This window comes from Catharus ustulatus, chromosome 20 (assembly GCF_009819885.2).
Source record: "Catharus ustulatus isolate bCatUst1 chromosome 20, bCatUst1.pri.v2, whole genome shotgun sequence".
In the NCBI taxonomy this organism is placed as follows: domain Eukaryota; kingdom Metazoa; phylum Chordata; class Aves; order Passeriformes; family Turdidae; genus Catharus; species Catharus ustulatus.
Genome location: NC_046240.1, coordinates 8,879,726 through 8,898,375, shown reverse-complemented (window position 1 = coordinate 8,898,375; position 18,650 = coordinate 8,879,726). Strand labels below are relative to the sequence as shown.

Below are 18,650 nucleotides of genomic sequence, written 5' to 3'. Positions count from 1 at the left end.
TTTTTCAGGGATAAATCAATCCTTGAGATAAATGTAAGAGTAAATAAATCTGATAAATTTTCATTGTCCCAGTCTTAGAACCACTCAGATCCAGAAAGTAACGTGGCTTCAATTTTATCTCCCCAGCCACATAAACACTGATTTATGTTTTTCTTCCTCTAGGTCTAAGTAATATCATAGGGATTCATTGTCTACATATCGAGCAATGCAGGTGACCCAAGTGACAAGCGAGATGAGGACAAAAAGAACCATTACAACTATGGTTGGTCTTTTATTTTGGAGCCTTGTCCTTTATCGTGGCCGAAACCATAGGTGTTCTGGCTGTGAACATTTATATTGAGAAGAACAAAGAGCTGAGGTTTAAGACCAAGAGGGAATTCCTTAAGACTTCTTCCAGTTCTCCCTATGCCAGGATGCCAAGCTATAGGTACAGGAGGCGGAGGTCCAGATCCAGCTCCCGATCCACGGAGCCTTCTCCATCCAGGGACATTTCTCCAGTTGGCATGAAGATAGCAGGCACCATCCCCATGAACGAAATTTCCATGTACACCCTTTCCAGGGAGCCTTTGAAGGTTACCACGGCTGCCAGCTACAATGCAGACCAAGAAGCCAGTTTCCTGCAGGTCCACAACTTCCTCCAGAAGGAATTTAAGGAAGGACTCCACGTCAACATGGTCAACAGGAGAACGACGCCTGTTTGAAGCACCTTCCTTCCTTCCTCGAGCTTTTTGAAGAGATGCCCAAACAGAATGGATCTGTCAGGAGCAATGTTAAAATACCCTCTCACCTCTTTAATTGTGGCATGTGTTGAGGTAGCAAGTGGAGATCCTCTGGACCAACATAAAGATATTCACACGCTCGTAGCTTTTTTTGAAGCTATTTGGAGTTTGTTTATTTCCGTTCTTGGTGTCACAAGATGAAGGCAGTTCATGTTCCTGCACTTTTGTAGTGTGTACACAGTCTTGGAGAAACTGCAAAGGACTGGCCACCAGTGTGTTTTAAAGGATTACAGAAAAATTGTTGTACTTTTTTTTTTTCTAATATTGAGATCCCTTAATACGAACTTGCAAATATAATTTATAACCAAGCCCAAGGACGAATATGAACTACTCATCAAGTGAGCCACTCCTTTGACACGGCGTAAGCTTTGCCTCTTTCAAAAAAAAAAAAGAAAAAGAAAAAAAGAAAATATTTTTGAAGGCAACACTTTCTAAAAACTGACCTGTGCCACTGAAACCGCAGAGCACCCACGTACTGAGCATTACAGACTCCCTGATGGGGTGGAAGGGGCTCTCCCATTCCTGGGGTGAGGCATCCCTTGGGGCAAGGCAGGCCGAGGAGCAGAGGGTGGGTGCGTCTTGAAACACCTGGAAAGGGAAAAAGATTAAAGTAGGTGGGACTTGAGCATATTTTGCAGATATCATTTCTTGCCTAACGTTTAGAAACTTGAATTCTCATTTCGACGAGCCCTAGTGCCTGATCCGGCAAGGTGCTGAGTGCTGGCTGTCAGGAGCCCCTGGAGACTTCCCCGGAGCGTGGTGGGGAGCAGGGCTGAGCCCCACGACCACGCTCCTCATTTCCTTACTGCTTCACAAGTGCAACACCAACGCCACTGCAAACGGAGATCTCCGAGCAACGAGACGCGAACGCGCCCGGACGAGAGAAACTCCCCGCAGCAACGGGAGCCGAGCGTTAACAGAGCAGATGACAACTTTGTATTTTTTAAAACAGAACAAATGAAAAAAAATAAGGAAAAAAAAAAAAAAGGAAAGAAAAAAAATTAATCACCGTTTATGAGATATTTATTAAACTCTTTTTATTATGAATTAAGTGCCGCATGGTGCAAGGTATAGTTGCTTTTAGATGGAAATGGTGGTTCGACCTAATTTAATTTATTTTGTAATGATGCATCTACTTACGTGCAGAGAGGCCACAGCAAACTCTATGCATCACGTAAGGAGGGAACTAATTTGTACCCTTTGCTTCTGTATGTTTCTAAAAGAGTCTGAAATTTATTTTTTTTCTTATAAATTCCTGTTTTCAGTTTTTTCACTTAGGCTTGGATCTCAAAGCTCGAGGGCCTGACTCAAAGGTAATTTAATTTAATTTAATTGTACTCATGCTGATTTTAGTGACCACTCGACCAAGCCATATGAGAATGAGGTGTCCAGTTCCCCTCAGATGAATTAGATGCAGTGAGAGAGGAGCATCTAATTCCTGTAGATTCCTTTGAATATCCCCATCATCTTTGCCCAGAAAATCTTTGCTAGCAGAACACTAGACAAGTGGTGACAAAAAAAAAAAAATCCATAATTTGGAAAGTTGGGTCACTGGTAGTGGGAGATCTCAGCCAAACTGTTAAAACCTCTTTAGTCTTAATTTATTCTATGATGGCCCCAGGGCCAGAGACTCAGTGGTGGTTTGGATACGAGGCTTTCAGCTAGTGGAACCAAGTCCTCCAGGGAAATCCGGAGAAGCTGCCTTAACATCCCAAAAAGGAAGTCAACCCCCTCTCCCCCCAGAGAAACCTGCTCAAGCCTCTCTCCTTGCAAGAACCAAGACACAATTCTCAATTTTAAGCGAGAGTCTTCCCCCTAGTCACTGTTAAGCTCTGCCTGGCCCTCAGCCTGGCACAGCCACGTTGTTATTTTGGCAGGGGTGGGTTGGAGCCTTCATCCCTGCTCATTAAGAGTTTCCATTCAGGTTAAAACTCTGCTGGGATGCTTTTTTCAAACCTCTGAACTCTGAGAGCTAAAGCGAATGGAGCGATGGGAACGATTTAAAAGTAGAAAATGTTGTGCTACTTTCTGTATCAACACACTATGGAGAAAGATGTTACACAAGCTTTTTAAAAAAAATTCAAACAGAGGCAGAAAAGAACACTTTTTTACCTACTTTTCGGCTAGGACAACATTAAAGGGTTCTAAAATTATTAAAGTTCTTGATGAAAGGTTTTTTTTACAAGAATCTTTATGCTTTCAAACAATAAATTATTTCCTACTTTTTGAGACTTCGTAATATTAAAATACTTTGATTAGCTATGATAGAAGTAGAAGTTTGCAATGAAAAAAAAAAACCAACCTTCTGTCTCATTAGTGTGTCATACTAAGTGCTAATTAATTTACATCTAATTATAGTCAATGTATTTTTCAAGTGCAATTTCCCAGAACTATTTGTTTCCCACTGTGTTAAAAAAAACTAATAGTTAGAACTAAGTCCTCATCCGTGTTTACTGTAATTAAGAATAAAACCATTCCCTCTCAAACCAGGAGTTAGATATAGGCTGTTTCTCTAAACTCATTACCTTGAACTGGAAGTGGACAGTGTGAGGTTTGCTCCGCGCGTGGGTTTTGTTCTTTTAGTCGTCGTTCTCCAGTGAATGTGCTTCAAACCACCCATCTGATTCCAGACAAAGTCCAAGGTTTTCCTTCAGCCCAGCTCAGACCTGCAGAGGTGCAGTATTTTTGGCAGAAAAAAGTCTTGCTGAGTGTTTTGGGATGTTGCTCTTTGCCAGAGCCTCCTCCTCCGGGGCAGGGCTGGGTCCAGCAGCTCTCAAGGAGGGTTTTGGTCCAAGCTGGAGCATCTGCTCCTGCTCCAGCAGGCACCTTCAAGAAATGGAGCTGGAGTAGAGATCATGAGATGCCCATGGGTCTGGACAGGGAACAAAGTCATGGGGAGATAACAGGGACCAGAGCTTTTGTCCTGTGAGACAGTCAGGGCTGCGACTGAAAACTCAGCAGTTAATTTGCAGTGCAGCAAATTGCTCAACCAAAGCCAAAACCATTAAAAAAAATTCATTTGACAATTCCAGTAAAACAAAAAAAACAAAAGACAACAAAAAACCAAAAAACTCAAACCCCAGTCATTTCCCATGAAAAACTTTGATTCTGACAAAGTGAAAAATTTGCAGCATTCCTACCCATGAACAGTCTTGCTCCATGGTTGATCTGTCTGAACAGAGTTAGATTGTGCTCAGACTTTGAAACCACTCAGTGATAGTTTAAAAAAATCATCTGTTCTTCCACATCCTTCTGGTTCCCCTGGACAGCATTGAACAAATGAGCCCCATTTCCCAGCAAGGCCTGCAGATACCATAAAACCATATCATTAACAATAATCAGTCTTTTGGTATATAACATACTGTAGCAGCAGAACTAAAAAAAAAACCAAAAAAAATGCTATTGGATCAGATTTGATTTTCCAAGAAACAAAGTTTCAGGTGTACCATGAGCTCTCTCTTCCTCGTTTCTCATACACAATAGGAGTAAAAGAAGAAATCACTTCAGCTGCCCAGACATCTAACAATAAACTATTTTTCTATTTCCTTTTCTCTCTGTATGGATCACATATCCACAAGGGCTAATATATCATGTCCCTTGAGGCTACATTTCTGTCTGCAGTTCTAAAGTGTTATTTCCACTGTGCTTCAGTTCTACTGGTATAATCACAACCATGTATAATGTACTTAATCCTTACTTTTTAAATAAACCATTTTAAATGTATTCGGCTTTGTGTGGAGAAAGGTATATAGATTTTTAATTTCCAGATTCTCTGAGCTGAGATTTCTGGGGTTTTTTTCACGTTTTTCACTGTTTGATTGCAGCTGGCCACATTATTGGGAGCCAGTATTTCAGAGATAAAATTCTTGTGGTCCCAGAGCCCACATAATCTCCAAGATAAGCTATCTTCACAATATTTTCAGTTATTTGGTTGGAAATTAAGAAAAACCTTCTCATTCCCATATGAGACACACTGTGGTGTCAGTGCCCAGTTTGAGCCTGGTGTGGTGGCCACTGCAAACACCCTTGAGGAAAACACCCCAGTGTGTTCTGAAATCCCCAAGCCTGATCTTTCCTCCAGCTTTTGATCTTTCTTATGAGCTCACCTCGAGCATCCTCCTCTCCCTGAAGGAAGCCTGAGCCCAGCTCCACACCTTGCTCTGATCCCCACCAAACCCCAGCGGTGCCAAACGCAGCTGAGCATCCTCTGCCAGCCCCAAACCATCCCTGAATCGCTGCATTTCTCCTTCAAACCCTTCTCCTGCCTTCACCTGGCAGTTCCTCAGCCCCAGACTGCTGCCCAGGTGAGCACAGGCTGCAGGGCTCTCCCTCCTCTCTCTCCCAGGCTCACCATGAATTGGCTCGTTGGGAGGGAGGCAGAGGATTCATCTTTTCCAGCCTCTGGTAGTGAAGCCATTTAAAGCTCAGGCCCAAAGCTGCTTGCCTTTGACTGAAATAAATAAAGGATTTCCCCAACATTTATGAGCAGGTCTGTGGTGACACAGGGAGCCGTGGCTGCCCTGCTGCCAGCAGGGGTGTTGGAAAAAATGATGGTTGAGGAGGGGGGAAGCAGAGACAGGCTTTGGAAAGTGGGGAAAAGGGATGGAATGAGAACCACGAACACAGAGAGTGCTGAAACTACAAGGGAAAGGAGAGGGTGAGAATCTGTGCGTGATCCCAGAGCCCCAGGATCGCTTTCCAGCCAGGATTTTGGGAGCACAGAGCTGTGGGTCAGCTGTACACAGTGGGGTGGGAGTCTAAAAAATAAAATAGCAGCCAAAACACATGTGTGTAGCCCTTGTGATCCGTATTTCCACCCCAGAATGAGGGAGCTTTCGGAGAGTGCTGTTGGTGGCATTCCCAGGTGTTGGCTGTGCAGACCCCACCCCAATTCCAGTGGTCTCACCACACTGGGGCAATGCAGGTTGGGGAGCCCAAATATTACTGAGGAGATCGTGTCTGAGGAAAGCTGAACTCACATTTGAGCTGAGAGCAGAGCAAATGCTGCCTCCCCTTCTCTGGGTTATTCTGACCTGGGAAGGGTTTTCTGCAGAGCATTGTTCTGCAAGCAGGGAACCACAGAGTGAGGTTAAGGAGGTTGTGGTAAATGCTGAGGCTGGTCTGAAAGAAATCCAGAAGAGTGCAAGTGCTGGGGAGCAGAGCCAAGTCACCACCTCTTCCAGGGAAAAAAAAACCAACAAAGTAATTGGGCTTTGGATGCCTCCTCTGGCATTTTCTCCAGAAGAGAAACAGAATTGTGTCCCTTGCTCACTGCTGCTACAACTAATTGTAGTCCCTCCCTGCTTTCCAACAGCTCCTTATTAATAGCCTGTTTATATTTCATGTGATGTCGGTTTTTAAATTGAGTATTTACTAGCTGACACAGAGAGGCTGCAGGATCCATTCCCAGAGGATTAGGTATCATGGTCTTCTGGACGTGCAGAAAACTTCCAGGGTTTGCTTTAGTCCTGTGCTCCTCAGAAATCTGTTTTGTTTCTGCATTTGCCTACAAATAACCCACAAAGCCCCTTTTTTCCTGTGTGCTGGTAGCTCTAGGTCATTTTTGGGGGCTGTAGAGAATGTTTCACGTGTGAGCTTGGGAAGCCTCTGCTGCCCAAGCTGTGGCTCATGGAAGCCTGATCACACTCCCAGCTCCACTCAGCAGTCAGGAGGGATTGATTATTCCCTTCTGATTTCGCTTCACTTGTTTCCTGGAAATTAGGAAACTCAAAGCCAAACCAAACCCATAGAACTTCTGCAGAATGAAGGATCTAAATGAGAACAAAAAGTGTGATTCTTGCCAGCGCTGGAAGAGGCACAAAGACCAGTGGAAAAAACTAATGAGTTCCCACCCCTGCAGTCCTGGTAGGTTGTAATTAGTCTAAAGCAGAATCATTAGCACTTGATGCCTCAGCAACCAGAGCCTTGCTCTGTGCCCACGTTTGCAAACACAGATTCACCTCCCTCTGCTCCACCTGTGGATTTTGTAGCACCAAGGAATTGGAGATGCAGCTCCTGAGATTGACTGATGTCTAGTGAGATTTAACAAGAGTCTACTACAAAGGAAAGGGCATTGCACCTTTAATACATTTCTTTTCTGGCTCAAAGTCTGCTCCCTTCAGGCCTTTCAGCTTTCATGACAAGTCTGGTTCTAGTTTAAATGGAAGCCTTTGATATCTCTGCCAGCCCCAGCACGGACGTGCCTGTGGTTCCCTGGTCCTGCCTTGCTCCTCCCTGGTCCCCTTCCCCTCCAGTTTTGCTCCAGGTACCTTCACTCCTGCCCACAGTTCCCACATCCCAGCAAGAATGGGCTCCAGATGCCATCCTGGGTGCCCACATCTCCCTCTGCTCCACAGGGTGTCTGAGCCATCCCTGCCACACATCAAGCAGAGTGATGTTAACCCCTCTAATTCTTACTGCAATTAAATTACTTTGGACCAGTATGTTTTAACTTACACTTTATTTGCTCTCCCTTTCCATACTCTCCCCACACTTTAATTCTTTGCTCCACATTGTCCTCATCAACTTGAGCTGACACCTCTGCACCTTTATTTTGACATCAAACTGGAGTAGTGTTAATAAAGCAGGACTGAGTAGCTGTGACATTATCTTGACACAATGATATTTGCAGCTTTCCCCTGGCATTTTTTTAACCATTCTTTTAGAATTCAGGTACTGTCACCCTCCTCAGTTTAACATCACAATTGTAATGTCACCTCCACAGTGGCCTCTGCATTGATATTACCATCAAATTGGCTTTACAATCAGCTGAAATATTTAAAGGAAGGAGAGAGGCTGGCCCAGCCCCAGCAATCTGGACTTAAGGAAAGAGAAGCCATTTCTGGAGAAAGGAATGGATGTGTTGGGTGGCTCCTGGAGTTACTGCAGGCTTCAGGGGGACGTGGTTTAATAGGAAAGCAAACAAATTTTTGAGAGATATTGCATTAGAAAAAAAAAATTTAAAAGACACAAAAAAACCCTAAAAACCCTAACAACAACATAACAAAAAACCCCAAAACAAACAAAAAACTGAAAATAGGAACCCACAAAAAAACCCCAACTACTCAGAACAGTTCAGGTTATTTAAAAATTATTGCAATAAAAGCTTAGAATAAAAGTAACTGTAATAAAAATAAATAGTAAAATAAAGTAGTTGGCTTATTTTATCACTCCCTGCCACACTTTTGGGCTCTCGAAGCACATCCACCTCTGGCACCACCACAGGCGTGGGGTGAGAGGGCTCCAGGGCTATTAAACTGTTTAGGATCAGCCTGAGCTCAGGCCCAGCACTATTATAAACACAGATGTTTTTATAACCTCGCTGAAAAGTTAATCATGCTATTAATGCCTATTTCTGGGCATGCTGCAAGTGAAGAGATCTCAGCCCCTGCGCGGCGGCCGCAGCCGCTCCGGCCGGGCGTGAGAATCCAAACCACCGGGGTGGGACGGGGCCGAAAGCTGAGCTGTGCACGGGGAGCGAACTGACACAGCCCAGCAGCTGCCTGCAGCCCGGGCTGACATTTCCAGGCACTCAAGATGTGCCAGGATTTCGGGAGCCCTCGCGAATCCCGCGCCGCGCCGCGCTCCGGAGCGCGATGGACGAGAGCAAACCCCTGAAGGTGCGGCTGACGTTCTCGGTCATCCTGGTGGGCATCTCGCTGCTCTTCGCCGCCGTGGTGACTGACCACTGGGCCGTGCTCAGCCCCAGCCTGGAGGAGAACACCACCACCTGCGAGGCGGCTCATTTCGGCCTCTGGAGACTCTGCACCAGCGGATTTTTCATGCAGGAGCAAGGTCCCAAAGAGGAAGAGCTGTGGGCCCATCAGCCTGCCAGGAGGTACGTGAGCGTGCAAGGAGAAAGCTCCAGGGCTCACAGCAGGCTCTGGGAGGTTGGAGGGTATGGCAAAGGAAAATAGGTTCCGTGTTGCCCATGGAGAAGGAAAACAGGCTGAGTTTGGGATGGGTGGCACGGGGCTGTTTTCACGCTGGTGTGCAAACACACCTCGTTGTTTGTGTGCAAACACACCTCGTTGCCATCCCTCCTGCTGGGGCTGCTTTGCTGGGTTGCCTTGGTCTGTTTGTGACCATATTTGAGTCTCCCATGCAGCAGTGACAGTGCTGGGAGCAGGGGAGGAGGGTTGGGCACAGTGGGAATCACAAAGGGAGATTGGGATGGAGGGAATCTTGCTGAACCCTCAGCCAAGGGCATGTTGACAGCAGCAGGCAAGAGAGAGGATTTGCAGGTCCACCAAACACAGCTGGATCTTTAGGATTTCCAGGCCCATATAAACCATCACAGTGGGCACTGGGTTGTCCCTGAGCTGTTCCAATAACAGCCATTCCTCAGGCAGGGAGGGACAGAGACCTGCAGCCTTGTTAACTTCCAGAAAAACTCAGTCATAACCAGAGTTTGAATAATTTCTCAAGACTTAGGAGCCTCCTCACCTCTCACCTGCTCCCACACACGTCTCCACCTCCAGTTCAATCGATGGGGAGGGCAGTGGGCACGGCAGCTTTCCGGGAAGGCTGCTCCATTCCCATGGCTAAAGGAGCTCATTATGTTTTTGCTGATTGCCAAGTCAGCAACATCCGCGGCCGTTTGCACTAATACACTCCCTCTGTGAACTGAGCCACGCTGCTTTTTTAGAAGGCTTATGGGGTACTGGATGCTTTCCAGAACAGAAATAACAGGATTGCCTTCGTGTTAGACTCACTGCTTGAAATGAAATACATGTTAACACATATTTGAAAATTTCCTGTGAAAAAAATCTTCCTGCTTGGGCTGACTGTATATTGCCTGTATTACTGCAATTCTTTATCTCATTGGCCAAATTACATGTTGTGAAGAGAGGAGCTGAGCCTCAGCGTGTGGATCTGCCTCTAACCAAACTTGGGAGTGTGTCATCCATATGCTTAATGTCTCTCAGGAAGGTACTTACGTGCCTGGAGACGTTTTCCTCGCTGCACGCCTTCCGTGCGCACGGAGAACTCCCACAAAAGGAAAAACAATAGAAATTGGTGGATAAACAGCAAAACTGCACGACCGTGGGGTAAATATAAAACTCATAAATATCCAGCTGTCTGCACAAAGCAGATTCGCAGGCAGGGCACAGGAAAGCAGCCACTATCTTTGACAGACATCAGCATGTGCTCGCACAGACGTTGAATCACATCCCAGCGCCGCATTCCGCCAGGCACAGAATAACTGGGAATTATGGAGGGGCTGGGCTGGGCTGTCCCCCGCACCAGAGCTGGCTCATCCACGTTTTAAAGGTATTTGGGAATTCGGCTGACAGCCTGAGTCATAATCACATTCCAAAGGGGTGAAATTCCCACCTCAATTATAACATAAATCCCTGTTTTAGCTGGGAAAGGATCAGAGCAAGGGGAGGGAGCAGAGCCCGGGGCTGGGGGCTGCTGAGTGAGGCTGTGGCCACACGGCTCCTGCTCGATTGATTTCACACTTCTGGGAAGGGATGTCGGCAGGGAAACACCAGGGTTGTGAAACCTGCAGCAGCCAAGAAAATGTGAATGAACAAACGCACAGTAAAAGAGCAGATGCAGGCGCTGCTCTTCCTGAAAATCATGAGATATAACCAGACATTACTGCCAGGACTGGGAAAGAGGCATCAGAATTTATCACTGAATTAATAACCATTTACCAGTCGCTCCCTGTGGAGGAAATGGATGGCATGATTAACGTTATTTATTAGGTTTTGAGCTCAGCACAGAGCAGAGTGGGGAGGATGACTTGGCTCACAGTCCACAAAGCAGGGCTGTGATTTAGGCAGAGCTTTAAAATTTTACAGCACCCATCCAAGGATGTTGACAAATTGAAAAGGGTTCAGCATCCTGCTGTAACAAATGAAAAGATCAGGGAGATGGTTGTTAAAACCAGGCAAATTCAGGTTCATACTGAGACATTTTTAACTGTGGTCAGTGGGCACCAGGGCATTTTACTACCAGCTGTAAACAGTTTGGCATCACTGCCCCTGACTGCAGTGCTGGTGCTGTCCTGAAAAGTGGCTCCTGTGCTCTGGGCAGCAGCAGGGATGTTCAACAGGTCCTTGGAAATACAGGAACCTGAGTGCAGGCAGATGGGGAGGAGAAGTGCTCAAGCAGATGGGCTGTCTGCAGGGCTGTCTGCTCCCTGTTACAGGAGACACGCCCTGCAGGACAGCTGTGAAATTAAACTGCCTGCAGGGACCGTCTCCAAAACCCTGTGTGTGCCAAAGGCCTCGTTGGCCAGGTCAGAGCCCAAAGCTTGGCCCCTCCAGGCTCAGCCCTCACCTTAACACCTCCTCTGAGCTCCTGTCTCCCAAACTCACCACAAGTGGAAACCCCACACTAAACCCCAGCATTTTCTACCCCTCCACCCTGACAGACACCCCATGCTCTGCCCATCTCAGGTTCAGAGCAAGGTGAGCTCCAGCCCTTTCCCAGCCTGTCACTCCAACGCTCACAGGGGACAGCTGCCACCCAAAACTCTGCATGGCCCAAACATCTCATGGTCCTTCCAGCCTTCCTTTCCCCCACAAGGTCTCCAAACTGCAGCTCCCCAAGGGTCAAGCACAGTTCAGAGGGATTGCACTTCTGCATCCAGGAGGGATGGATCTGAAGGGCAGGGGGCAGGAAGGCTGTGAGGGGGAGTCTTGGAGGGGTGAGGACACTCTGAGATAAACCATGTCACAAACCTGAAATTCATGCAACCACACACCCCTGGATTGTCCCCATCAGCACATTGGGGTGACCTTGAGGCAGAGATAATGCAACTGGGGTGGAGAGAAACAAAGATTGCCACACAGTGTTCATCAATATCAACCCCAGTGTAAATCCTGTCTGTTATGTAAACCTGCTGTGACATAAATGGGCTTTTCTCTTATTTGTGGTGGCACCAGAGTCCCTGCATGCCTCAGTTCTGCTGAACAGCAGGCTTGTTGAAACAGATATCCCCAGCTCAACAGAGCATGGGAGCATTTTAAAACTGAAAACAATTCAGCATTCCACCAAAACAAATCTAGTTCTATTTTCCAAAAACACCAATGTGATGACCCCTTTTTACCATACACTGGCAGAGCTTTGCTGAGGGCCACAAGGGACAGAGGAATCTCCTTGTCCTGCAGACAAGTCCAGCTCTGAAAGGTTTCTGAGGATGGAGGGTGGGCTGGGCTGGTTTGGTTCCCCTGCAGTGGACACAGAGCTGTGCTGTGCTCCCACCACACCGAGTCTGGATGCCTCCACCTTTGTAGGGCACACCTGGGGACTCCTTTGAGTTCAGGCTTTTTAGAGAATTAATGAAAAGCTAAACCAAACAATCCCAAAATAAAGTGTCCCAGACACAATGCTCAGCCTCAGCTACCACTGAGTTGCTGGTGGAGGCACACAGCCACTGCTTTGAGGCTCAAAATTCACAATTAGAGTCACAGAGGGCTGAGATCAAATGTATTTCTTCCAGTCATTTGCAAGGATAATAAAGAACAGGTCAGGAGATGCCAGAGCTAAACATTAACCTTGTCTCCAGCAAGGAGAATCTGCAGATGAAATAAAAGTCAGCTTATAAACTTAAGTAGATAAGAGTGTCTCGAAGGAATCTTCCCCTAAAAGGCCCAAAAAACGCTGCTGTGCAATTACCTATCTCCTGGGAGAGGGAAAATAAATCCTCCCTGAGTCACTAACTCCAGCAGCCACCATTTACATGACAGAAAAAAACCCACAAGAACCAACAGGTAGAACACAGGGATCTTCTGCCAGAGAAATTAATGCTGTAAGGAAGCAGTGAAATGCTCACAGGCAGAAACCCACAGCAGTCCCTCCTTGGTCCTGGCCTGGCCTCAGCCTGTGCTAGAACAGCCTGTCCCAGCCTGGATGTGGAGAGAGCCACAGCTTCTCCCAAGCTTCCTCCAGCATCTTCTGGAAGCTGGTGCTAACTCTGTTATTTAACAGAAGAGACACCCCTAAGGGAATGGACTCCTGATTTTGTATTTCAGGCAGCCTTGGCTCTGTTTCCTGGGCCACTGGGAGCCCCTGGGTGCTGCAGGGGTGCTGGGGCAGGTGCTGAGCGTGTCCCCCCAGCCCAGCTCAGGACAGCACAGCTCAGCACATCCCCACCAGTGCACCCTTCCAGCCAAATTCCTGGTGAGCAACTGTTCTCCCTGCTCCACACCCCTTCAAACCCTCAATTAAATCAGTTATAAATAGCAAGAACACCCTCAACCCTTCCCTGCTGCTGCCAAGGCTCCGAGTCAGCAGGAGCTCACCAGACCCTTCCACCCCGCAGGGAGGCTGGGGCTGGAGCTCTCCTGGCTCTGCTGGCAGCACTGACACTGCTCCCCTGGCTGACCCTCACCAGGCTGAGGAGAAAAAAGGATTGTGGGCACCAAGAGAGTCACCTAACAACCTCCCTGGCCCCCATATCCCCCTGCCCCACCATCCTGATCCCTGCTCACTTCTCATCCCCCTGCAAACACCCTGGACCTGGCACTGTGCTCTTGTGAAGTCCAGGCAGAGGAACTTCATAAAGCTCCCTCTATCTAACTCTGCTGTCCTATCAATTTAACTTATGTGCTTGCTCTGATGGGATCAAATCTGGATAAAGCCTGGCATGAGCCTCTTTGCCCTTGGTTCATGCAGCCTTCCCTTCCTGGGCAACTGCTTGGGCTTCAAAAAGCTTTGGTCTTTTTTGCTTTGTTCTTTTTTTTACTGACAGCCAAAAAAAAAAGCTCTTAGCATCCCTATTTTAGTAAAACACCATGTGATTTGCTGCATTGCAGCAGCCTCATCTCTGGGACCCCCAGAGCAGCAAATCTCCTGCATGCAGCAAAAACCCCCCCTCTGGCACAGAGGGATCTGGGAGCTGCAGAAGGGAAGAGCCAGGAGGGAAAGGTGGATGAGGACACTCCATCCTCCCTGTGACACTCCAGGGCCACCACAGCCCCATGGGCTGATGCCACCCTGGTGCCTTGGTGGGAAGGGAGCTGCCAGCTCAGCTGTGAACAAGGCAGGTGCTATTCCCAAAAAATGGGAGGCAGAGACCTGTGATGGCAAAAGACAGAATGAGAAAAATCCTCTGTAATTCGTATTTTTAAACAGGAGAGCAATAATCTCTGAGAAGGACACAAAAGGCATCAGGGGGGCTTCAGCCTTGTCCGTGCTGCAGCCCAGTGTCCTCATCTGCTCCCAAGGAAATCAGATCCAGCTCCAGTTCCTTGGTGTCACCAAGGATAGGGAGCCTCAAAACTACTGCAAGTTTGGTACATCAATAAAAAGCTAATTCAGTTTTACTGCATTTTATCTGAGGTTTCCAAGAGCACAAAATTGAATTTTCTTTTCTCTTTCAGACCACAACTGCTCCTACTTCAAGCACTTCACTCCAGGAGAGACCTCAGAGATATTTGAAGTAACCACCCAGAAAGGTAAGAATGACTCCAAAAGAATATTTTCCTAATGTTGTATGAAGTGATGGACACACAAGATTTAATGGAAAGGGGTCCCCAAAATGAGAGTTCACTGAAAGCAGCAGATTTCTAACAGGCACCATCAGTTGGGAAAAATGTGGAAAATGCCCTGGACAAGGTCAAATCCCAGCTTCCTGGGGACAATTATTTTTATATATGATCACACCCACGAACATGATTTTACATAAGTTGTCCCACAAATATATAACAATGTCAATACCCAGGAAAATTGCAAAAAGTCCTTCCAGCATAAAAATGACTTTACAGCATTGGCACTATCAGTGACACTCAGTTTTAGCCACTGAAGGGGAAGATATTAATAAAACCAAAAAGAATAATCATACCCCAAGCAGACTCTTGACCCTGAAAAGAAGTGCAGGGGCTCTCTGAAGACCATTAAGAATTTTATGCTTCATATTGATTTTATATGAAAGTCATGTAAAAAATAGAGCAATCAATGAATGGAAGGAACAGGGATCTTACAAAGACATGAACTGTCAGTGTTTACAGCAGAATTGTCTTTCACGGACAAATTTCACATTTTCAATAAGTCCGAATATTTTGAGGGCTCCTCCAACATTCTCCTCTCTGTTTCTCATCCTGTCTTTGGGACAAACTCTTACATAGTTTGCAACACAACATATTTACTGTGGAAAATGTGAGCCATTGGATACATTACATGTATTAATCTGCTTTGCTTCTGCTACCCTGAAGAGAGGTTCCCTAAAACAGCAGCTTTCTAAGACAGGAAAGACAGAATTTTAACTGGATAAAAAAGCATGTATCTGAGTCACCTGCTTTTGCTCACTAATCTGCTATCTGATACAGCCACCTGATCTTCAAAATGCACCAAATGCCTTCAGGGCAATGAAAAACAAAATCAGGAAAAGTTTCTTCTTCAGAAAAAAAAAAAAAATTAAAAAAGGAAGAACTTTTCTTTGGGGCAAAAAGAAAATCTTAAGCCCAGCAAAAGATTTTACAATGAAATAAACACTTTCAGGCAGTTCCAGCACAGAGAAAAGAGAAACATTTAGAAAATTATAATAAAACAGTGATATGAAAAGCAGGGAGAACAAAGAGTGATCTGCTGTTCCCCTTTGCAGAAATAGCTCATTTGGATGGGAGCTAATTAGTAACAGGCAAAAAAATTCTTCATGATTTTGCCTGGGAGATATTTTTTTTAATGGCTTGAAAGGCAAATATCATCAGGCACTGTGATGTTCATGCATGGCTACACGTGTTAAATATTAAACTAATCTGAAAAGGAACACAACATGCAAATGAAGGCCTGAATTACTCAATTAGCAACTCTCCCCCTCCACCCAGGCACTCAGCAGGGCTGGGCTGGGGGAAGTGTCCAGCACATGGCTTAGCAAAATACAGGACTTTTGGGGAGGGTTTAATCCCATGCCCTGAAGAAGCTGTGTTTTCACAGAGCTGGAAATCACTGCTGTAAAGGCAAAGGGATAAAAATGAGCTGTGAGTACAGTTCAGCCCAAGCCCTGTGCCTGCTCAGGTGCTGAGCCCACGCACTCGGCTCTTGTGCACTGGGACAGCACCAGCACCACCCAAGGGCTTTCTCTGCAGAAATCATGGAATAAAAGCAGCAGAGAGCTGCCTGTTTACTCCAGGAGCAGCGTGTGGGGTGATGGAAGGGATGAGAGCATGGAGCCCAGCAAGGCTTGGACAGTAACATCCCCATGGCAGAGCCAAAGCAGCTCCAGCAGCCCCATACAGGTGAGCTGATGAGCAAAGGGGTCCTGGGCTATCTCAGGGGGTGCTCAGAAGGAATTTTCCCCTTCCTGCTCTGCTTTTACACCCTTCACATTCAAAAGATACATGGCCAATACTTGCCCTGTTTACACTTGAGGGAAATAATTCACCAAAGCCACCTCGCCCCAGCATCAGAGATGCTCGTATTTCTCAGAGTGAGTTACTGCAACGTCCCCACAGCTGATGGCAGCAGGCTCAAAATGTGCACACTATGTCATTTTTGGTGTTTTTTTTTCCTTTGGCAGAATACAGCATTTCAGCTGCAGCCATTGCCATCTTCAGCGTTGGCTTTGCGATCATCGGGACAATCTGTGTCCTCCTGTCCTTCAGGAAGAAGAGGGATTATCTGCTGAAGCCAGCATCCATGTTCTACACCTTCGCAGGTACGAGGAGAGCTGCTCACATTTCTGCACTTGGTTCACAGGACAACACAGACAAACTTAAGATAGATCCTGAGGGGACAGAGATATTTCTAAAAATGCCCTTAAAGCATTTTCTTCCTGGCCACAGACTACAGGTCTGAGAAAATCCTGTTCAGCAGCTGGTTTGTGTTTTCTCTAACCCCCTTTAAAATTATATTCACTCCCTTCTAGTATATTTCACTGTCAGTCTGAACCAGGACACACAATATTTCTACCTCATTTATTAAGCTGATCCAGACCCAAAATACACAAATTGTACACAACAAAGACCTGCACTTGTACATGAGCCAGGAATACTCTGACATGTCACAATGAGCGAAAGACAGAGGTGCAAACTGTCACCTCAGTAGAAAATCTTCCTCAACCTCTGAAAAAGCTCCTCAGGGAATGCAATTATTCCTCCCCCACTTTTGAATTCCCCATCCAAGCCTGCCTAAAAGATCACACTCAACAAGTCAGTGGCTGACCTCAGTAATGGCAGAGCTGCTGGCAGTTCTGAGCACTGGCTCCTTCAAACACTGAAGTCAGTGACTCACCTGTGAATCTCACTGCAGTTCCTGTATGCAAAACAACAGATGAGGCGGTTAATTAAGGATGAAAAATTGACAGCTGGTTATTCAACCCACTGCTCCTATCTTCCTTCAGGTCTCTGCATCATCATCTCTGTTGAAGTCATGAGACAATCCGTGAAGAGGTGATTGACAGCAAGGAGACAGCCTGGATCAAGTACAGTTACTCGTGGTCCTTCGCCTGTGCCTGCGCCTCCTTCGTGCTGCTCTTCGTCTGCGGCATCGCCCTCCTCCTCATCGCGCTGCCCCGCTTCCCCCAGAACCCCTGGGAGACCTGCATGGATGCAGAACCCGAGCACTGATGGTCCCTGCACCCATGAGAAATATCCAGAAAGTGTTCTGAAAATATTTGTATTTTTTAAAAATGTCTGGGTCTCACGACACAATGTGCTCTGCATCAAGTGAGTCATTGCTGAACCAAGGCATGCTCGATTGCAATTGTTGCTTTCTTTTTCTTTTCCTCTCTTTTTTCCTTTATTTTTCTCTCTTTTTGATTCATTTTTTCTTTTTTTAAGAAAGCAGAAAGACCACTCAACACCATCATGGGTGTGTGTGAATGGCACTGCTCTGTGTCAGTTTGGGGCTGCCCCGTGCTGATGCAGTTGAGGGGAAATCTGTGTCTGAGACAGCTCAGGCCACAGAGCAGACAGCTTTGTTATGAAGATGTTTGGTGTAGTTGGGCATAGATCCATGAGGGATATCAGGCTTTTATACCTTACTTGGTCAGAGAGACACTCTGGGGAGTCAATGTCCCCATTTATGCCACCCTCCTCTCCTTCCCTCAGAAGGGTTAGCTTGTTTCCCCAGGGTAAGTTGGAGATCCTTATGCTCTTCTACTAAAATGTTAACATTTGATAAAAAACAAAACAGAACTTTGCATAGCATTGGGATAAAAATCCTCCCTCCAAATTTACACCCTGCAGCTCCATTCTTCTCAATCAATCATAAAACCCCACAAAACAGAATCTTGTGTTTTGCTTAAACTTCAGTGGCAAAGCCAAGAAGTACTGAACATGGAGAGTGATATTTTCCTTTAATAAAAAGCATAATCTTCTGGTAGCATGATTTTCTGGGAAATTATTTGATGGATGAATCACTTGGCCCATCAGATTGTGCCAGGTCCACGACGGCAGAGCAGTGCTGGGTGGGGTTTGCTGTATGGAGCTCCCATTTGTTCATGAGTGGGCTTGGTAAGAGCACCCTGCTTTGCTCACTGCACACGTGTACACAAAGCTGCATCTCAGGAAAAACCCCAAAAAGCAGCTGCTGAGAGGAAAAGGAGTCAGGAGAGGCAGCCCTGAGAACGCCCCAGCAGTGCCTTGCTGCTGCTGCTGCTGCAGAATCACAGAGCCCAGCAGGGCTGGGGGATGCTGCAGGCACTGCTTTGCTGCTGAGAGCCTGCAGGGCTCTGCCACAGCTGCCTGAAGCACTCTGGAAGCACTTTGGGCTCCCCCAATCAATGAGTAGCAGCACTGGGGTCCCCCAGCCTCACATGCTCACCCAGCCCTTTTCACCCACACAGTGCCCAGCACCAAGAGGTGAAGTATTTCTTTTTTTTTTTTTTTTTTTTTTCTTACAGTTCAATTTCAATTTTCAGAATCTGTTCAGCATTTTCCCCCCAAGCAAGAAAATGTACATGGCTTACAGTGTACT

The 18,650-nt window shown here is 46.4% G+C and overlaps 2 protein-coding genes across 2 annotated transcripts in view; both read left to right on the top strand.

The window, feature by feature from the left end:
* Window positions 1–4,502, top strand: part of CACNG4 (calcium voltage-gated channel auxiliary subunit gamma 4) — a 43,320-nt gene extending 38,818 nt beyond the window's left edge. The window contains 3 exon segments of the mRNA XM_033076831.1: window positions 163–185; window positions 187–265; window positions 268–4,502. Of these exon segments, the coding sequence (XP_032932722.1) occupies window positions 163–185; window positions 187–265; window positions 268–701 (536 nt within the window). The 3' untranslated portion in view covers window positions 702–4,502.
* Window positions 4,503–8,374: 3,872 nt separating this feature from the next.
* On the top strand, window positions 8,375–17,362 carry CACNG1 (calcium voltage-gated channel auxiliary subunit gamma 1). The gene is given in 6 exon segments (XM_033076895.1): window positions 8,375–8,584; window positions 8,586–8,616; window positions 14,117–14,191; window positions 16,252–16,389; window positions 17,074–17,121; window positions 17,124–17,362. Coding segments are annotated over 6 exon segments (678 nt in total). The 3' UTR covers window positions 17,300–17,362.
* The last annotated feature ends 1,288 nt before the right edge of the window (window positions 17,363–18,650 follow it).